The sequence below is a fragment of the Eschrichtius robustus genome, chromosome 13 (assembly GCF_028021215.1).
Source record: "Eschrichtius robustus isolate mEscRob2 chromosome 13, mEscRob2.pri, whole genome shotgun sequence".
NCBI classification, from domain to species: Eukaryota; Metazoa; Chordata; class Mammalia; order Artiodactyla; family Eschrichtiidae; genus Eschrichtius; species Eschrichtius robustus.
The window spans coordinates 13,011,747-13,027,680 of NC_090836.1; the positions used below are offsets into that span (position 1 = coordinate 13,011,747).

At 40.5% G+C, this 15,934-nt stretch overlaps 1 protein-coding gene across 6 annotated transcripts in view; it reads left to right on the top strand.

Annotated features, from left to right (window-relative positions):
• The window catches only part of PTPRO (protein tyrosine phosphatase receptor type O), a 232,996-nt gene that overhangs the window by 210,293 nt on the left and 6,769 nt on the right, over positions 1-15,934 (top strand). For all 6 annotated transcript variants that reach the window (XM_068559856.1, XM_068559850.1, XM_068559852.1 and 3 more), the window contains 6 exons: positions 1,630-1,706; positions 2,313-2,447; positions 2,672-2,794; positions 7,565-7,719; positions 9,825-9,960; positions 15,479-15,599. In XM_068559856.1, coding sequence (XP_068415957.1) covers positions 1,630-1,706; positions 2,313-2,447; positions 2,672-2,794; positions 7,565-7,719; positions 9,825-9,960; positions 15,479-15,583 — 731 coding nt within the window. In that variant the 3' untranslated portion in view covers positions 15,584-15,599. The remainder of the gene's footprint in view (positions 1-1,629; positions 1,707-2,312; positions 2,448-2,671; positions 2,795-7,564; positions 7,720-9,824; positions 9,961-15,478; positions 15,600-15,934) is intronic.

A 15,934-nucleotide genomic window follows, 5' to 3' on the forward strand; every position in this document is an offset into this window, starting at 1 on the left:
AAATAGGGTACAAATGAACTTATTTGCAAAACAGAAATAGAGTCACAGATGTAGAAAACAAACTTATGGTTACCAAGGGATAAGGGGGGGAGGGATAAATTGGGAGATTGAGACTGACATATACACGCTACTATATATAAAATAGATAACGAATAGATAACCTGCTGTATAGCACAGGGAACTCTACTCAGTACTCTGTAATGGCCTATATGGGAAAAGAATCTTAAAAAAAAAATAAAGAGTGGATATATGTATATGTATAACTGATTCACTTTGCTGTACAGCAGAAACTAACACAACATTGTAAATCAACTATACTCCAATAAAATTTTTTTTAAATAGTAACAAAGAAAAAGTAATATAAAGTACGTACAGGACAATTAAAATACATTCCAATATAGATTTAACTTTCCTCTCTGCTACACTCTAGGGGGAGCTGGGAAAGAAGGGAAAAGTACAAAGCTCTAGAAAGAGAACTCCCTCCTTTAAAAGGGTTCTTGACAAAATTAAGTAGTATTATCATTACAACACCTTACTTCTGTACACATTTCAGGATTTACTTTTTTCATGTGAAGTCCATTTACAAAAAGACCATCAACTCCATCTTCTCTTCTCGAGGCTTCCCAAAAGTAGTGAATTCTCTGGATGTCCCTGAGTGAAATGGAAATCCTGTGTTTAGGCTACATTCTATGGCCTTACACGCAACCTACCAGATATTTTAGTTCCTGTACATATTCTCCACAATCCCCAAAAAACCTGGAGACCACTCTTTCAAGGACAGGAGGGCTGAGGGGAGGAAATATTGGTGGGGAGATATTTATATATTTATTTAAACCAGAAGCTAAGATTGAGATAGGCTAAAATACTAAGCTAAAATAAATTTTATCTACCTACCCTATCACTGACCGGTTTGACTTGGTACTGAGTACAGATATTGGGTACAGAATTGTCTTGACAAGTCTTCCTTCCACTCTGATTTTTTTTTTTTTCTGGTTCATTTGTTCTGTTTTATATCTGTTAATCCCGAACTCCTAATTTATCCCTCCCCACCCATTTCCCCTTTGGTAACCATAAGTTTGTTTTCTTTCTGTGAGTCTGTTTCTGTTTTGTAAACAAATTCACTTGTATCATTTTTTTTTTTTTTTAGATTCTACATATAAGTGATATCACATGATATTTGTCTTTGTCTGACTTACTTCACTTAGTAAAATAATCTCTAGGTCCATCCATGTTACTACAAATGGCATTATTTCATTCTTTTTTATGGCTGAGTGATATTCCATTGTGTAAATATACCACATCTTCTTTATCCATTCATATGTTGATGGACATTTAGGTTGTTTCCATGTCTTGGCTATTGTGAATAATGCTGTAGTGAACCTTGGGGTTCAGAATATGTTCCATGTCTTGGAAGTTGCTTCCATGTCTTGGAATAGTGCTACTATGAACATTGGGGTGCATGTATCTTTTTGAATTAGAGTTTTCATTTTTCTGGATATATGCCCAGGAGTGGGGTTGCAGGATCATATGGTAACTATTTTTAGTTGTTAAGGAACCTCCATACTGTTCTCCATAGTGGCTGCACCCTTCCACTCTGACTTTTAATATTTTTCTCCTTATGCTTTACAGATGACTTTAGCCGAGTGAGATTAATCTCCATGAATGAAGAGGAAGGTGCAGACTACATCAATGCCAACTACATTCCTGTAAGTAGTCAAAATTAAAAATTTTAAAAATCAGGCGTCCAAATTCTAACCCAGCCAGTGGAAGACTATTAGGGCTTCAGGGATGTGTCAAACAGTTCAGTAGAGAGCCGTTCTCCACTAAGCACTCCAACTCTAAAGAACAGTTTCCATTATTCCATTTTAGAATAAAGAATAGGGAGAAAAAGAAGCCCAGAGACTAGTAATATACAAATTTCTTTGAAAAGGACTAGTGAAATTGAAAGTAGATCACTATACTAAAGATCATCTTTCTTGTACTTAAATGTCAGTGTCAGCAACCAAACTCAAAGGGCTCCACTTGAGCACCTGTGCTTTTAAAATGTATCTGTAAAGACAGTGGCTGTTATTGTAAAAAGGTGTGGGTGTGATTTTTAGGCTTCCCCCCCAAAAATGTGTAAAATCATATGGATTTATACAGTCAGCTACTATGACTGCCTCCTTGATGAAAAAAGGAGAAAACATTACATACTTGCGTGATCCCTTGCCATTATATCCCCAGTAAATTTTCAGTTTTTTCTCATTTGTGTGAAACAGCATTTGGTGTTGACTGTAGCTCCTTAGGTGACAACTTTGTCACTTACCTTCCAGGGATACAACTCACCCCAGGAGTATATTGCCACACAGGGGCCTCTGCCTGAAACCAGAAATGACTTTTGGAAGATGGTCCTACAACAGAAGTCTCAGATTATTGTCATGCTCACTCAGTGTAATGAGAAAAGGCGGGTAAGTGCCTAGTGGGGTCAGCCCCACAGCAAAGCCTGTGCCAGCCACTGCCATGGATTAAATGCTTACTGTCTACTGGAAATTATTCCACTTGCTTCATTCTTCATCCTCACAATAATCCTATACAATTCTTCAGAGGCAAGTCGTTCGCTTTCCCTAAATGAGTACAGACTATTTCCTCCCTAGCCTGTTTGTTTTAAAAGGTTGTGCTATTGTCCCCTCAGGTGAAATGTGACCATTACTGGCCATTCACGGAAGAACCCATAGCTTATGGAGATGTCACAGTGGAGATGATCTCAGAGGAAGGGCAGGATGACTGGGCCTGTAGACACTTCCGGATCAACTATGTAAGTCACAGAGTGTGGGTTCAGGAGCTGCCCCCACGCTGAGGGAACCCCCAGGGTCAGGAGACCAATCCCCCTTCATGGGAGACTATGAGCACCTCAGACTTGGCAACACGGCTTCCTCCAAGACAAAAATCCCACGTGTAATGTGCTTGTTTCCTAACTCCTCGAGAATGGTGTGGACTAAATACTTACCCTGGAGAGCCCGAGGAGATGGAATCAGAAGGCTGCACTGTTCCAGCTCAGATTTCAGCCAGGGTAATAGAAGACACGGTGACCCACTGCCCACCAGGCATGACTGAGGAGAGAAGTGTTGTCACTACTTATATTAACCATATATGGGTATATTTAGGATATACAAGCACCTGCATTATAAATTAAAATTTAGTTTTAGATGTAGTGGTTTGGGTTTTATTTTGCTTTGTTTGGCTTTGTCCCTTATTTTGTTGTAGTTTGGCTTTTATTATTTCTAAGGTACTTCTGGACCTTATTCATCATGGTTTCCGAGCTCTTTTGAAATGCTATTGAATTCTGATTGTTAGAATGTCAGAAAAGTCTATTTTTCCCGTAAGGACGGCTAAGTCTCTGCTGACAGGCAGCCTTTTGAGCTTATGCTGAATGTCTGTGGGCCAGGCGAGGTGCTGACATCAACCGCAGTCACTCCGGTTCCTTCTTCACTGAGGGCAGCCCTAGAAAACAGGAGGGAAGTTTTACTAGTATTCTCCACCTAAACATGGTCTCTGGTGAGGACAGACTTAATACTAAAGTCCTCATTAAAATGTGCTTCTCTGCTTAGAAACAACATTTCCTCACAGTGTAGATCAGAGGATGAACAAAAGACCCTGCTTCATGAAGCCCATGAGCTAAGAATGAGTTTTACCTTTGTAAAAGTTGGAAAAAATTAAAAGAAGAATAATATTTCACAGGAAATGTTATATGGAAATTATAAAATTCCAATTTCAATGTCCATAAATAACATTTTATTGAAGCATAGCCACAGATTTGTTTACTGATTTTCTATGACTCTTTCTGTGCTACATCAAGCCTGAATAGTTGCCACAGAGACTGTATGATCCACAAAATCTAAAATATTTACTATCTGCCCTTTACAGAAAATGCTTGATGACCTTAACATAGGCAATGGAAGCAAGGATTGTTCATATCATTGCAACCCACGTACTCATTAACTCGCCATTTATTGATACTTACAAGAAACAAATCACTCTTAACCACTACTAGTTAACAACGGCTTTTGCTACATTGAGAATTTAGGCAAATCCCAGTGTAACTGTTAACAAGCTGCTCCAGGCTGTTCCATCTCTTTGAAATGCCCATCTTTTCCTGTTCCCTAAACACACTCCTACTCAGAATTTCAGCTCAAATGTTCGCTCCTTTATCAAGCCTTCCCTAGTCTCAAAAGACCTTTCTCCCTTTCCTCTCCTGCTCTAGTTTCATGTATATCACTCCATCACAGTGCACCATACATGGTTATAATTCTCTCATTTCATGTCTGCCTTCCCATCTGTAATGGACTCAAGTCCCATGTACTGTAATGGACTCAAGTACCCTGTTTTAATAATCCTTGTAATCCTAACCCTTAGCCACTTAATAAATCTTCATGGAATTAATAAATCAGTGAATGAATGTTTTCAAAAATAATAAATCACTTAGAAAACATCAACAGACTTAGCCATCAGAGAAAATGTTTGACAATCTCAATTCCACTTGAACTCTCCTTTCTTTCTTGGCTATTTTACTCAGAAAGCCAGTATAAACTGCTATACAAATACAGAGTAAATCTCTCCCTAGGTTTTGCATCTGGGAGAAAAAAGTTGCAAAGCAAAAATAATGTCTGCTCCCTTGACTGGGAAAAGTGACATCGATCACTGTGTGATCAATACTATGTTCTTGTCCTTGGTCTTAAATAATAACTTTTCAATGACAACCATGTGAAGGGCTTGAAACATAGGAATAAAACGCTGAATAGTAGACTTGTCTGGTTTTTAATACAGTAGTTGCAAGCATCTGATCCCAGAGCGCCCCCTTTTGGCCATAAACGAGTAGAATCTAAATTTTAAGCTCCTGCAACGAAGGTTAAATTACCAAAGAACACTGTGCTGTGCTGATGAATACCTTTTTCTATTTTTTTCATTTTTTGCTTATATACTTCTTTATTCCCTCCATGTTGATATGTGGAAATTTTCAGAGTACAACCAGATAAATTTACACAAGTGAGGAAATCAGAGTATGAGAAATTTTGGAATGGTTAAGTAAGATGTAACCAGCAGGGTTTTCTCATTTAATAGGAAAGGAGGAAAATGACCATAACACAAAATTTGTCACTTTCCAGTACTTGAAACTTGGCATGAACTGAGTAAGAACTGGAGGCTAAAAACCAGCAAAAACCTGTTTGTTCCCATTACTTGTGCCTTGCTATTCAGCTGACAGGAATCACCCATCTGATACAAGACCTCTGCCCTGCAGCTACAGAGAGACTAATCACAATTTAAAGCTTTCTTACTTTTGAACCACCTTGCATATTTTAGCTGGATACATTTTCAGATACATTTTAGAATATATATATTCTAATATAGTTATATATATATAGGTATATGTATGTATGTATGTATATGTATATATTTGGTCAATGAAAATAACCAATAAACAATCTACAATAGGAATACTTATTTGAACCACACTGAGGACTAGAGCCTGGAAGACAGCCTCTCAGATAACTCTGAAGAACTGCTCTGGAGAAGCATGATTTTCAGCACAGTTTTCTATCTTGTCAGAACAAGGAATATTAAACAAGTCAGGGATACATTCCTTCAAGATTTCAAAAAAATCCAGATCAGCACATACACAGCAAGCCAGTATGGCACCTGGGAAGGGACTCTTATTATGGAAGGAGGACCAGCATGGGCATCCCAGGAAGAGGGGTATTTATTTTCAACATGGACATTCTTTACTTCTGGCCAACGCACCCTTTTCTTTAATAATTAAAGTAAGTGTACAATGTATGTTTGATAGGCCACAAACAGGCCGTTCTGGTTAGCATGAAATTCAAGTTAACTCATGTATAGCCCAGAATGACTTCCCATACTTCAATATGTAAAAATTTCTTTTATCAAAACACACATATCCTACAATGTATGAGTCTTGTGCTCAGCCTGTGATCCGCATTTGGAAAGAGCGAGCATTTTCGTGAATTTTTCTGGGCAACCAAAGTTATCTGGGGATAGAGTATCCTCAAATCCTCCGGGTGTTGGGTAATTTATTATGCTTGAGTTACTTTCTTGCCATACTTCCTGAAGACAGCAGTGAGGCTGGCCAGCATCTTTGCAGATTTCATACTCCATGTTTCGTAGACAGAGCCCTTGAACTTGCTCATAGAGAGAGACATTGCGTACGGCTGGGGACGTGTGGCCTTAGGCCAAGGAGACAGTGGGTCTAGTTGAAGTGCTGACATTTATATTTATACAAATATTATTATTTTTTTATTTATACATTTATTTATATTTCTAATTTTTACCTCACCCAAGACCACTGACACTTTGAAATTCATTTCTCTCTAATACCTGAAAACCTAAACTTTAACTCCAAACTCATAGCCAGACCAAATTCTTCCAAAGTATGATATAGTGTTCTATCTCCTGAGTGGATTCTAGGGTCTTAGCAAATTTGAGGGGTGAGGGATGCACTAGATCTTTGTGAGGCTTGGATTTGGATTATTTCTGATAGTTGATAGCAAGAGCAGACTAAAACCTTATGCTTATCAATTAGTAGGGACTTCTTAAAAAAGTAAATCTTGGAGGACGCACATCCTAGCTGATATTTACGCAGGTCAGAGGGAACAACAATATATTTGGTATATGGGTTCATATGAATGGGAAAATTTACAAAACATACCCATTTACTGGGATTCCCAGAACCACCCGTCGAAATGCACTGAGCTGGATGACAGCAAGTGGTAGTAATTGTGCTGTGGTAGTGATGAGGATATCTAACAGATACCGTCCTTCACAAACACAATCACACAATCTCCACAACAACCCTTGTTAAAGATATCATGAGACCATTTTCAAATGAGAGAACACTGTTATTCAGCGAGTTTGTCTTCGTCAGTTGCCCTAGCATCTGATCCCAAGACAAGGATTGTTATATAGGGGATTTTTTGAAAGTGTAATGTCGGGTAAAATCTGTCCAGGGACAAAGGAAGCAGGATAGGACAGTAGAGGTGTCCCATCTTGACTTTTTGTGCCCCAGTATCAATCACTCGTTAGCTGCAGGCTGCCCTCAGCCTGAGAACGCTATCTCTCAGGCACTTCCCAGCAAGGTCTCCCCCTTCAGTGACAGACGCCTGTAAGGAGCGGGGTGCAGCTAGATGCTATTAGCAGCGCCAGGGAAAGGGGGTGCAACAGCCTGGCCCAGTGGACCCAAGCGGGGCACCAACAGCATCTTCCAGCATTTAATTCATTGCCCAGAGCTGATGTAACTTCTAAATGGCAGAGCCAGGATGCAGACCCTGATCTGCTCAAGCTCTTATCACCACAGAGGCATGGATTAACCTATTTATCCTACGATCTGAAGCTTTATACAATTAGTATTTTTTTTTCAGGGCCTGCTTTGTGCCAGACACAATGCTGAGAGCTGGAAAGGGAGATGTACCGACCAGGAGTGAAATATGGCTTTACCATCGCTTGTGAGCTGCCTCGGAGGCCTGAGCCATCCTGACGGGGGACTGAGAGATTAACGCTTGTTTTTCTCCTAAAGGCTGACGAGGTGCAGGATGTGATGCATTTTAACTACACTGCGTGGCCTGATCATGGGGTGCCCACAGCCAACGCTGCAGAAAGCATCCTGCAGTTTGTACACATGGTCCGACGGCAAGCGACAAAGAGCAAAGGCCCCATGATCGTGCACTGCAGGTAACCTCATCAAATGCATTGTCGGTTAGAAATCACGGAGGAAATTGCCCACCATTAAACCGCTGATCAGACTGAATTAAGAGTTAAATCAGTTACAATTTTTTAAAATGTATGATTAACTGAAGTCTTACTAGATACATGATTTACTTATAATACGGCTATTTGAGATTAATAATATTATTGCCATTATCAGATTAAAAAAAAAAAAAACCTAAGGAGTAGAAAGATAAAGGGAATCACAAAAGTTCATGCATCCAGAACATGGAGGAGTTAGTATTCAAATCCAGGCACACCCGTCGCCAAAGGCCGGGCTTTTAAGCACCGTGTGATAGGACCCTATCCTATCAAGGATTCTGTGGGGTTATTAACAGAGCCAAATACAAAGTCAAATTAAAAATAGCCAATCACAACCCAGAGGAATATAACTAGACATAAAAAGCAAGTTGAAGGAAAGGTGAAATAAAAACATTCGGCTCATGAAGATAAACATATTTGCTAGATTTCTCTTCCAGATTATCTCTAAATTTCCAGATGGTGCAGATAAAAGGGGTTATATGATCTACTGCATTATCAAAAATCAAGGACCACACTAATCCCTTACAGAAAGAGTTATCTTTGAATTTAAGCTTTCTTTCCTACCATGTGAACAAAGCTCCATCAAAATCCAGCAGTGTGACATAATGTTGTTGTGAAATGTTTATGCAGCCTCAGAAGAGCCGGGGATATAAATGCACTCCTGTTGTGTATCAGCAATAGAAGCGGGATAAAGCTGTCAGAGGAGGCATTGGCAGCCAGTAATCCTGGATCTAGTACCTTGGTCTGTGAACTAGAATGGCTAAGGGTGTGTGTGTGTGTGTGTGTGTGTGTGTGTGTGAGAGAGAGAGAGAGAGAGAGAGAGAGAGGGAATGTGTCTCCCTGGAAAGAAAAATGTTTCATAAGCTACCAAGGTTCTGATTAGGGAGATTACCCTTGCTGTCAGTCATTCCCAGGTCAAAAGCTTTGCTTCACCAGATGAAATTATCTCATCTCAAAATGGTTCTTTCCAAGAGCAGAAAATAAAGCTGCTCAACCCTGGGGTCAAACACATGGACTCCTTTCACACACGTAGCAGGGTAGCAGGTATAGTTCTGGATGTGACTTTGCAAGTGTTCACCCAGACACAGAACATTTTATCTGAGAAGATAAATCCTAAGAGGGAAGAATTGTCTGGTAGAAGAAGCAAACCAGGGCTCTGAACTCATGGTTTTTCCTGTTGGATTTCTCTCCCAGCAAATCCCACTTGTAAATTGGTTTTGATTTCTATTTCCTCATATTCCCTCATAATCCGGAGTTCAGAACCAGTTGGCACTTCAGCCTGTGAGTGATGATTGGAGGAAAAGGACAGCTGACTTGAACTGTGACCCTGGGGACTGTGGTGGAGGACTGGTCAACCCATATCACTCCACTTCCCTCTATGCTCTGAGCCCTGGGATCTGGGGACTGGAAGAGACTGGGTCCAAGTATTAAATCTGATTTTGAGGCAACTATCTGGAAGAATGAAGCCGACCAGCACCCACTAGCAGGGCAGACACACTTTAAGGAAGGTCTGAGACGATGAACTTGACCTAGGGCTGAAGACGCACAAATTACCAGGGCCCCAGCCCTAGAACTAGGGTGTGTGGGGGGGCATCTCAACTAAACTTTCGAGCTGGGTGTGAGGGCTTAACTCTGAGGCTACTCAGAAGACTGGAATTGTTTACGTGTATCAGCTCCCTGGGGGGCCGGAACTGACTCTCCAGGAGACTCCATATGGAATCCTTACTTTCCTAAGGAACAGAAACCCTGGGGGGCGGGATGGGCAGGTGTGGCCAAGGCAGACCCACACCTCTCTAAGAGAGGTCGCAGTGATCGAACTGTGGCATTAGGAGACACATCAACCACAAGTGCATACTTAAACATCAGTTAAGTGGGAAATATTGTCAATTTCATCTTTTTTTCTCAATGATGGTACATGTAGTTTTGGTGTGCTTTTGGTTTTTGGTTTTGGTTTTGGTCTTTTTTCATCGCCAGTTTGTTTCCAACAGTGTAGAAGCGCTAAGTGATGTGTGTCGGAACCTCTTTTTCAGTGCTGGAGTCGGCCGGACAGGAACATTCATTGCCCTGGACAGGCTCTTGCAGCATATCCGGGATCATGAGTTTGTGGACATCCTAGGGTTGGTGTCAGAAATGCGGTCATACCGGATGTCTATGGTGCAGACCGAGGTAGGGGCATAATCACATGTATTTTTAAATTTGCCCTTGACTGAAAAACTTCCCATTATTCAATCTCATACGTCAAAACCATTGTCTCGAATTTTTTTTTTTTTTTTGCATCTGCCATTCCCAGTTTCTTATTGTGCACATTCAAACTGCTCCAAGGTATATAAGAAACAGATATTAGTCTCTAGAAATCCATTCGGTGTACTGTGCCCGCACTTTTATTGGTGTTACATGCCCTGCAGTAACCCAGAGCACATGGGTGTATCCGTAATGGAATAAAAGCTCTTTGAACAGACTGAGAGTTCGGTGAAGGTGACAGCCATCTGGGGAAATGCCACCAAGTGGAGACTTTAAAAGTGATGTGATTTAATTTCTATACAAAATGCTAGATTTGATTCAATAAGTTTGTCATTAGTTTGCCCTTCCTGTGGCTCAATTCACTTTTGATGATAATATGGGTTGACTTTGTGCTTTGTGATGAAATAAAATCCTTGCAATTTTAAGGATTTCCAGCCTCTCATCTACCAGCACTGCCAATCCCTTGAGCTAAACGAATGGAATCGTCATTGTAACAACATGGAGGCATCCCCAGAAATATATATATCAGTGCTACGTGCTCCCCTTCCTCCTCTTCTCCCAGGTGCTCTCCACCTCGAAGCCTTAAAACGCACTCAGGCTGGAGTGGCAGCCCCAGACAGACAGCACCACACTGCCCTAGAGCAGCAGTGGGTGTGCACCTGTGCGGGTTCACAAACCCAAGCACAATAGTTTCTTCGTAATCCGAGTCACCCAGCCGTACTCGCAACTTCTTAGCTTCAGGCGAACACTAATCCTTTTTCTCGAGGAGTGTGTGTGGGAGGAACACTTGAGGACTGGAGCCCAGCCTGGCCCGACCTCTGACTCAGTTCCCAAGGGATTAAAACCTGCCTTAATCTTCCTCATGCTTTTCCCACCAATCACCACTAGATGTCAGGATAACTCAAAAGTCCACAGTCCGGGCTGCCATCTCAATGCTTCCGGTTTCCCCTTTCCCACCCTTTTTACTTTTCTTTCCTGCCTCCCCATCCCGTCTGACCAAGGCTTGGCACAGACCTTCCAATCTGTTTATTTCTGAGCTCTAGCAAGATCATAGCACTTTGGAAAGAGTAACTCATTCACATTCAGACGGCTCAGGGATGATTAGGAAGCAAGACATCTGTTAGCGTGCTCACTTCCTTGAGATCACTCACGTTCCAGTTCTGCTACCTTCTAATTTACCACTGTGGAGACATGGACATTATCCTATTCTCATAAGTTTAAAATGTCCTGGTTTCCCAGACAAGCCCAACTACCTAGTGATTAAACAGTGTGTTATGAATCCGTCCATATTTTTGGCTTTCACTTCCATAAATCTGTATCCTCCTATGTGATTAAAACTCTCTGTTATGTATATTGATCTCCAAGCTTCAAAGGGCCACTCCTTATTTTAAGTATTTTGGATTTGATGAATTGTCTGCCCCCATTGACTTAATGCATACCTTTTATAATTTTATAGACTGTGATTACAGCCTGTTGGCTTTCAACTTTCCAACGACAGCATCCTAATCCCTTTTTAAAAGGTTTACCTTCACACGGTAGACCCTCTATCCAATTTTCAGTGCCATTATCTTTCTTCACGTGTGGTAATCCCAGGACACCAGGGCCACCACCATGTGCCTTTCTGTAAAGCTGAGAAAAAGTTGGGTTTTCTCTGTAACTTTCTTTCCTCAGATTTTGACTGCTTCTTTGTTTATGGTCGTATTTTAGGTTGACATCTCCAGGGAAACAGTCTTTTTTAAGTACGATATCCCTTCCCTAAACTCTCGTGGGAAAATTCAAAGTCAGCAGAAGAGGCAGAGGTCACCACGGGTCACTTATTTTTCCCAACTGTTCCAGTTCACTCTTGAGTTCCCTCAGGATTTTGCAGTGATCCTCTCTAGTTCAAGTTATTTATTTATGTCGGTTTTGTTAGTTATGTCTGGAACAACTTGTCCAATGATTTACCTCTGTTTTCCTCATTCCTGTGCTCTTTGTGGCTCAGCCTGTAACTTGAATGTTAGGATTTCCTTAACATCCTCCTTGAGCTCATTCACGCCCCAGTCCTGCTGCCTCCTAGTTTACTGATGGTAATAATAAAGAGCAGAGTAAAACATTATTTTTCTTCATCATCCCAGAGCACTCCTTTGACACTAATGGTTTTCAAGAGGCCAGAATTATTCTCCAGCTGAGTCGATGTATATACAGAAACCACAGTGTGTTGTGTACAGCTTACCTCCCATGCTGGTTTTTAATTTTCCTACGCCCTCTTGACGGCCCATTGCCTTGATTCTAGTACCCCACCCCCTCTACAAACAGCAGAAGTCACTGATTAATTTGACCATATCCTCAGATGCGTATTTCAGGTCCCTGCAACACGCCTCATGGGCCGTATTTTGATGAGCCCCCTTCCCCTTTCTCAGCTGACCAGGCACGCCGTGTGGACCCCTGCACAAGAGCAGCAAGGGGTAGTCAGAGAGTAGGGTGGTCAGGCCAGACCCCAAAAGAGGCCCGGGACCGACCCTGACCACTATACAACTCACTTCACCTCTCAAATCTCCCATTCCGATGAACAGATACACGCTACTATATATAAAATAAATAACGAACAAAGACCTACTGAACAGCACAGGGAACTAGACTCAGTATTTTGTAATAACCTATAAGGAAAAGGATCTAAAAAAAAAATAGACATATATGTATGTGTAACTGAATCACTTTGCTGTACACCTGAAACTAACACAACATTGTAAATCAACTATACTTCAATTTTTAAAAAATTAAACAATAGAAATATATATTTTTAAAAAGCTCCCATTCCTCATCTGTAAAAAGTGAAGGACAACGTTCATTAGTTGTCTGTTGTAAAGTATACATCAGGTGAACTGATATCATCAAGATAAGTGCTTTGAAATTGTAAAGTGCCACACGCGGATGGCCTTCGCCTCTCCTGGGCTCTCTTCTATTTTTATCAAAGGTTTTCTTTAATTTTCCTCTAATAGGCTTTCCCTGGAGGTCAGCTAGGGCCTTGCTTTGAGCAGCCGCTTCTCCTCATCGGCAGACTCCTGATTTCTCAGGAACTCTCAGAGATGCGTCTGTAAATAGTCTTTTATTTACTTTTCCTGTGGCCTAGCTACTTTATTTACTTATTTATTTAGACACAAAATTTGGCCACTGCGTAGGTATGGGTTGAGAGACCAGCCAGTCTCTGTCCTTATCGATGCCCTGTGCTGCACTCAACACCAGAAACAATGGAGGGATATGTCATAACAAGAAAGGGAAGCTCAGTTACTGGTGTGATATTGTCACAATGTAAGGGAATATATTTTCCCCAAGTTTCGTTGAAAAATACATGTGAGTCCAGGGAAGTTTGAAGTATTTAATTTTATCCTTTGTATGAAGTTGTTATACAAAAGCCTCCTTGAAATCCTGTGGTTATCTTAACTGGTTCTTATTTATTTATTTATTTTTTTAATAGAGGGAAGGATTATTTATTTATTTATTTATTTTTATTTTTGGCTGTGTTGGGTCTTCGTTTCATGCGAGGGCTTTCTCCAGTTGCAGCAAGCGGGGGCCACTCTTCATCGCGGTGCGAGGGCCTCTCACTATCACGGCCTCTCTTGTTGTGGAGCACAGGCTCCAGACGCGCAGGCTCAGTAGTTGTGGCTCACGGGCCTAGTTGCTCAGGCTCAGTAGTTGTGGCTCACAGGCCTAGTTGCTCTGCGGCATGTGGAATCTTCCCAGACCAGGGCTCGAACCCGTGTCCCCTGCATCGGCAGGCAGATTCTCAACCACTGCGCCACCAGGGAAGCCCTTAACTGGTTCTTTTTTAAAGGTTATTTTTAATGGTATTACTTAGAGAGAAACTCCAGAAAATAAGGAAAAAGGAGAAATGACCTTGACTTCATGGCATAAAGACAGCTACTCTCAATATTTTGGCATATCTCATCTCGGCCTTCATTCAACTATAATGCTCACACAATTGTGCTCGTATGCCCTATACACATATGCTAATTTTACATTCTGATTTTTCACTGAATGTTTTGCTACCTGTATCATCCCAAATTGCCTAAAACTCTATAACTCTCATTTTAAAGACTGAATACTGTTTCATTTTAGATATGCTGTTGCTTACTTAAAACATTCTCCTTTTTATAGGACATTAAATTGGATTCTTTCCTTTCTTACTTTTATCTGTCCACAATGCCATTTATTAGCATTTTATTCATTGTATCTCCACCAACTGTAGGTAAAAATGATTGCTTCAACAAACTCAAATCATCATTGAATATTATTTTTTCCATTAGGTTTGCTTACTTTATAGATAAAAAATAGTTTTAATTTACAATTTTTTATTACTCGGCCATTTTTTGCATATGGTTTAATATTTTCTCAGTTGACTTAAATATTTAATAAGCACAAAGTGCTGGGTATTAGGAATAAAAAGACACGGTCCCTGCCTTCCAGGAATATTTGGTCTAGTGGTCAGTGTATTTTATTTATTTGTCACTTTAAGTGTGCATGTTACTGATGTGGATGAATTTTAAACAAAGATGAAGGTATCAACATTTGTCATAATTCTAGAAAATATTCCCTCTCAGTTTCTGGTTTGCCTTTTATTTTATTCTTTTTACTGCTTTTTACATACAGTAGTTTGACATTTTTATTTGTAACTTATTTCATTGTTTAAAGTTTAAACAGTCCTTCCTTAAAGTAATCAGAGAAAAATTAACCTATATTTTCCTTTATATTTTTATGGCTTAATTCATTAAACTTCCTGGAATTTATTTCAGTGTATTATGAGGTGATGTGCTACTTTTTTTTTCAAATAGCCCCATGATTTATTGATTGAATATTCATTGCCTTTAGCATTAAGTAGTGATAGTCTAAGCCCTATTATTAATCAAACTATTTCTACAGTTGATTCTCTTGGATTTTCTAGTTATAAAATTGTGTCATATATATGGAATCTAAAAAAAACTGGTTCTATGAACCTAGGGGCAGGACAGGAATAAAGACACAGATGTAGAGAATGGACTTGAGGACATGGGGAGGGGGAAGGGTAAGCTGGGACGAAGTGAGAGAGTGGCATTGACATATATACACTACCAAATGTAAAATAGATAGCTAGTGGGAAGCAGCCGCATAGCACAGGGAGATCAGCTCGGTGCTTTGTGACCACCTAGAGGGGTGGGATAGGGAGAGTGTGAGGGAGACGCAAGAGGGAGGAGATATGGGGATATATGTATATGTATAACTGATTCATTTTGTTATAAAGCAGAAACTAACACATTGTAAAGCAATTATACTCCAATAAAGATGTTAAAAAAAAATTGTCTCATAAATAATGAAGAATGTTTCCCTTGACATCACATCATAGCATTTAATACTGCCATAGTATTAAAATATTATATTTTTGCACAAAGATATCATCTGCTCTAAAACATGTCTTTGTCTTTTGCCGCAGGAGCAGTACATTTTTATCCATCAGTGTGTGCAACTGATGTGGATGAAGAAGAAGCAGCAGTTCTGCATCAGTGACGTCATCTATGAGAATGTCAGCAAGTCTTAGCTCAGAATCCAGACCAGTAAGTAGAGAAGAACCCATCATGGGCACCCTGTCTTAGAACAATGGGAGAGGACATGATGGGATACGACAAAGGCAGCAGTGGCTATTTGTGCTGGCTCTGACCCCACAAAGGTGGTCACAGGGAGGTGGTCATAGGGAGAGACAAACACCATAGCAGATCTTTGAGCTTCAGTGGGCCTTGGTTGGTGGGTGTGGCATGCAAGAGCTTCAGCACCTCATGAAGATTTGCCCTCCATTCCCTCCACCCTGAACCTTAAATTACTCTGATATTGGATCTGTGCCTGCAATATCAGAATATTACCATCCAACGCTATTTATCTAGATACTTTATGC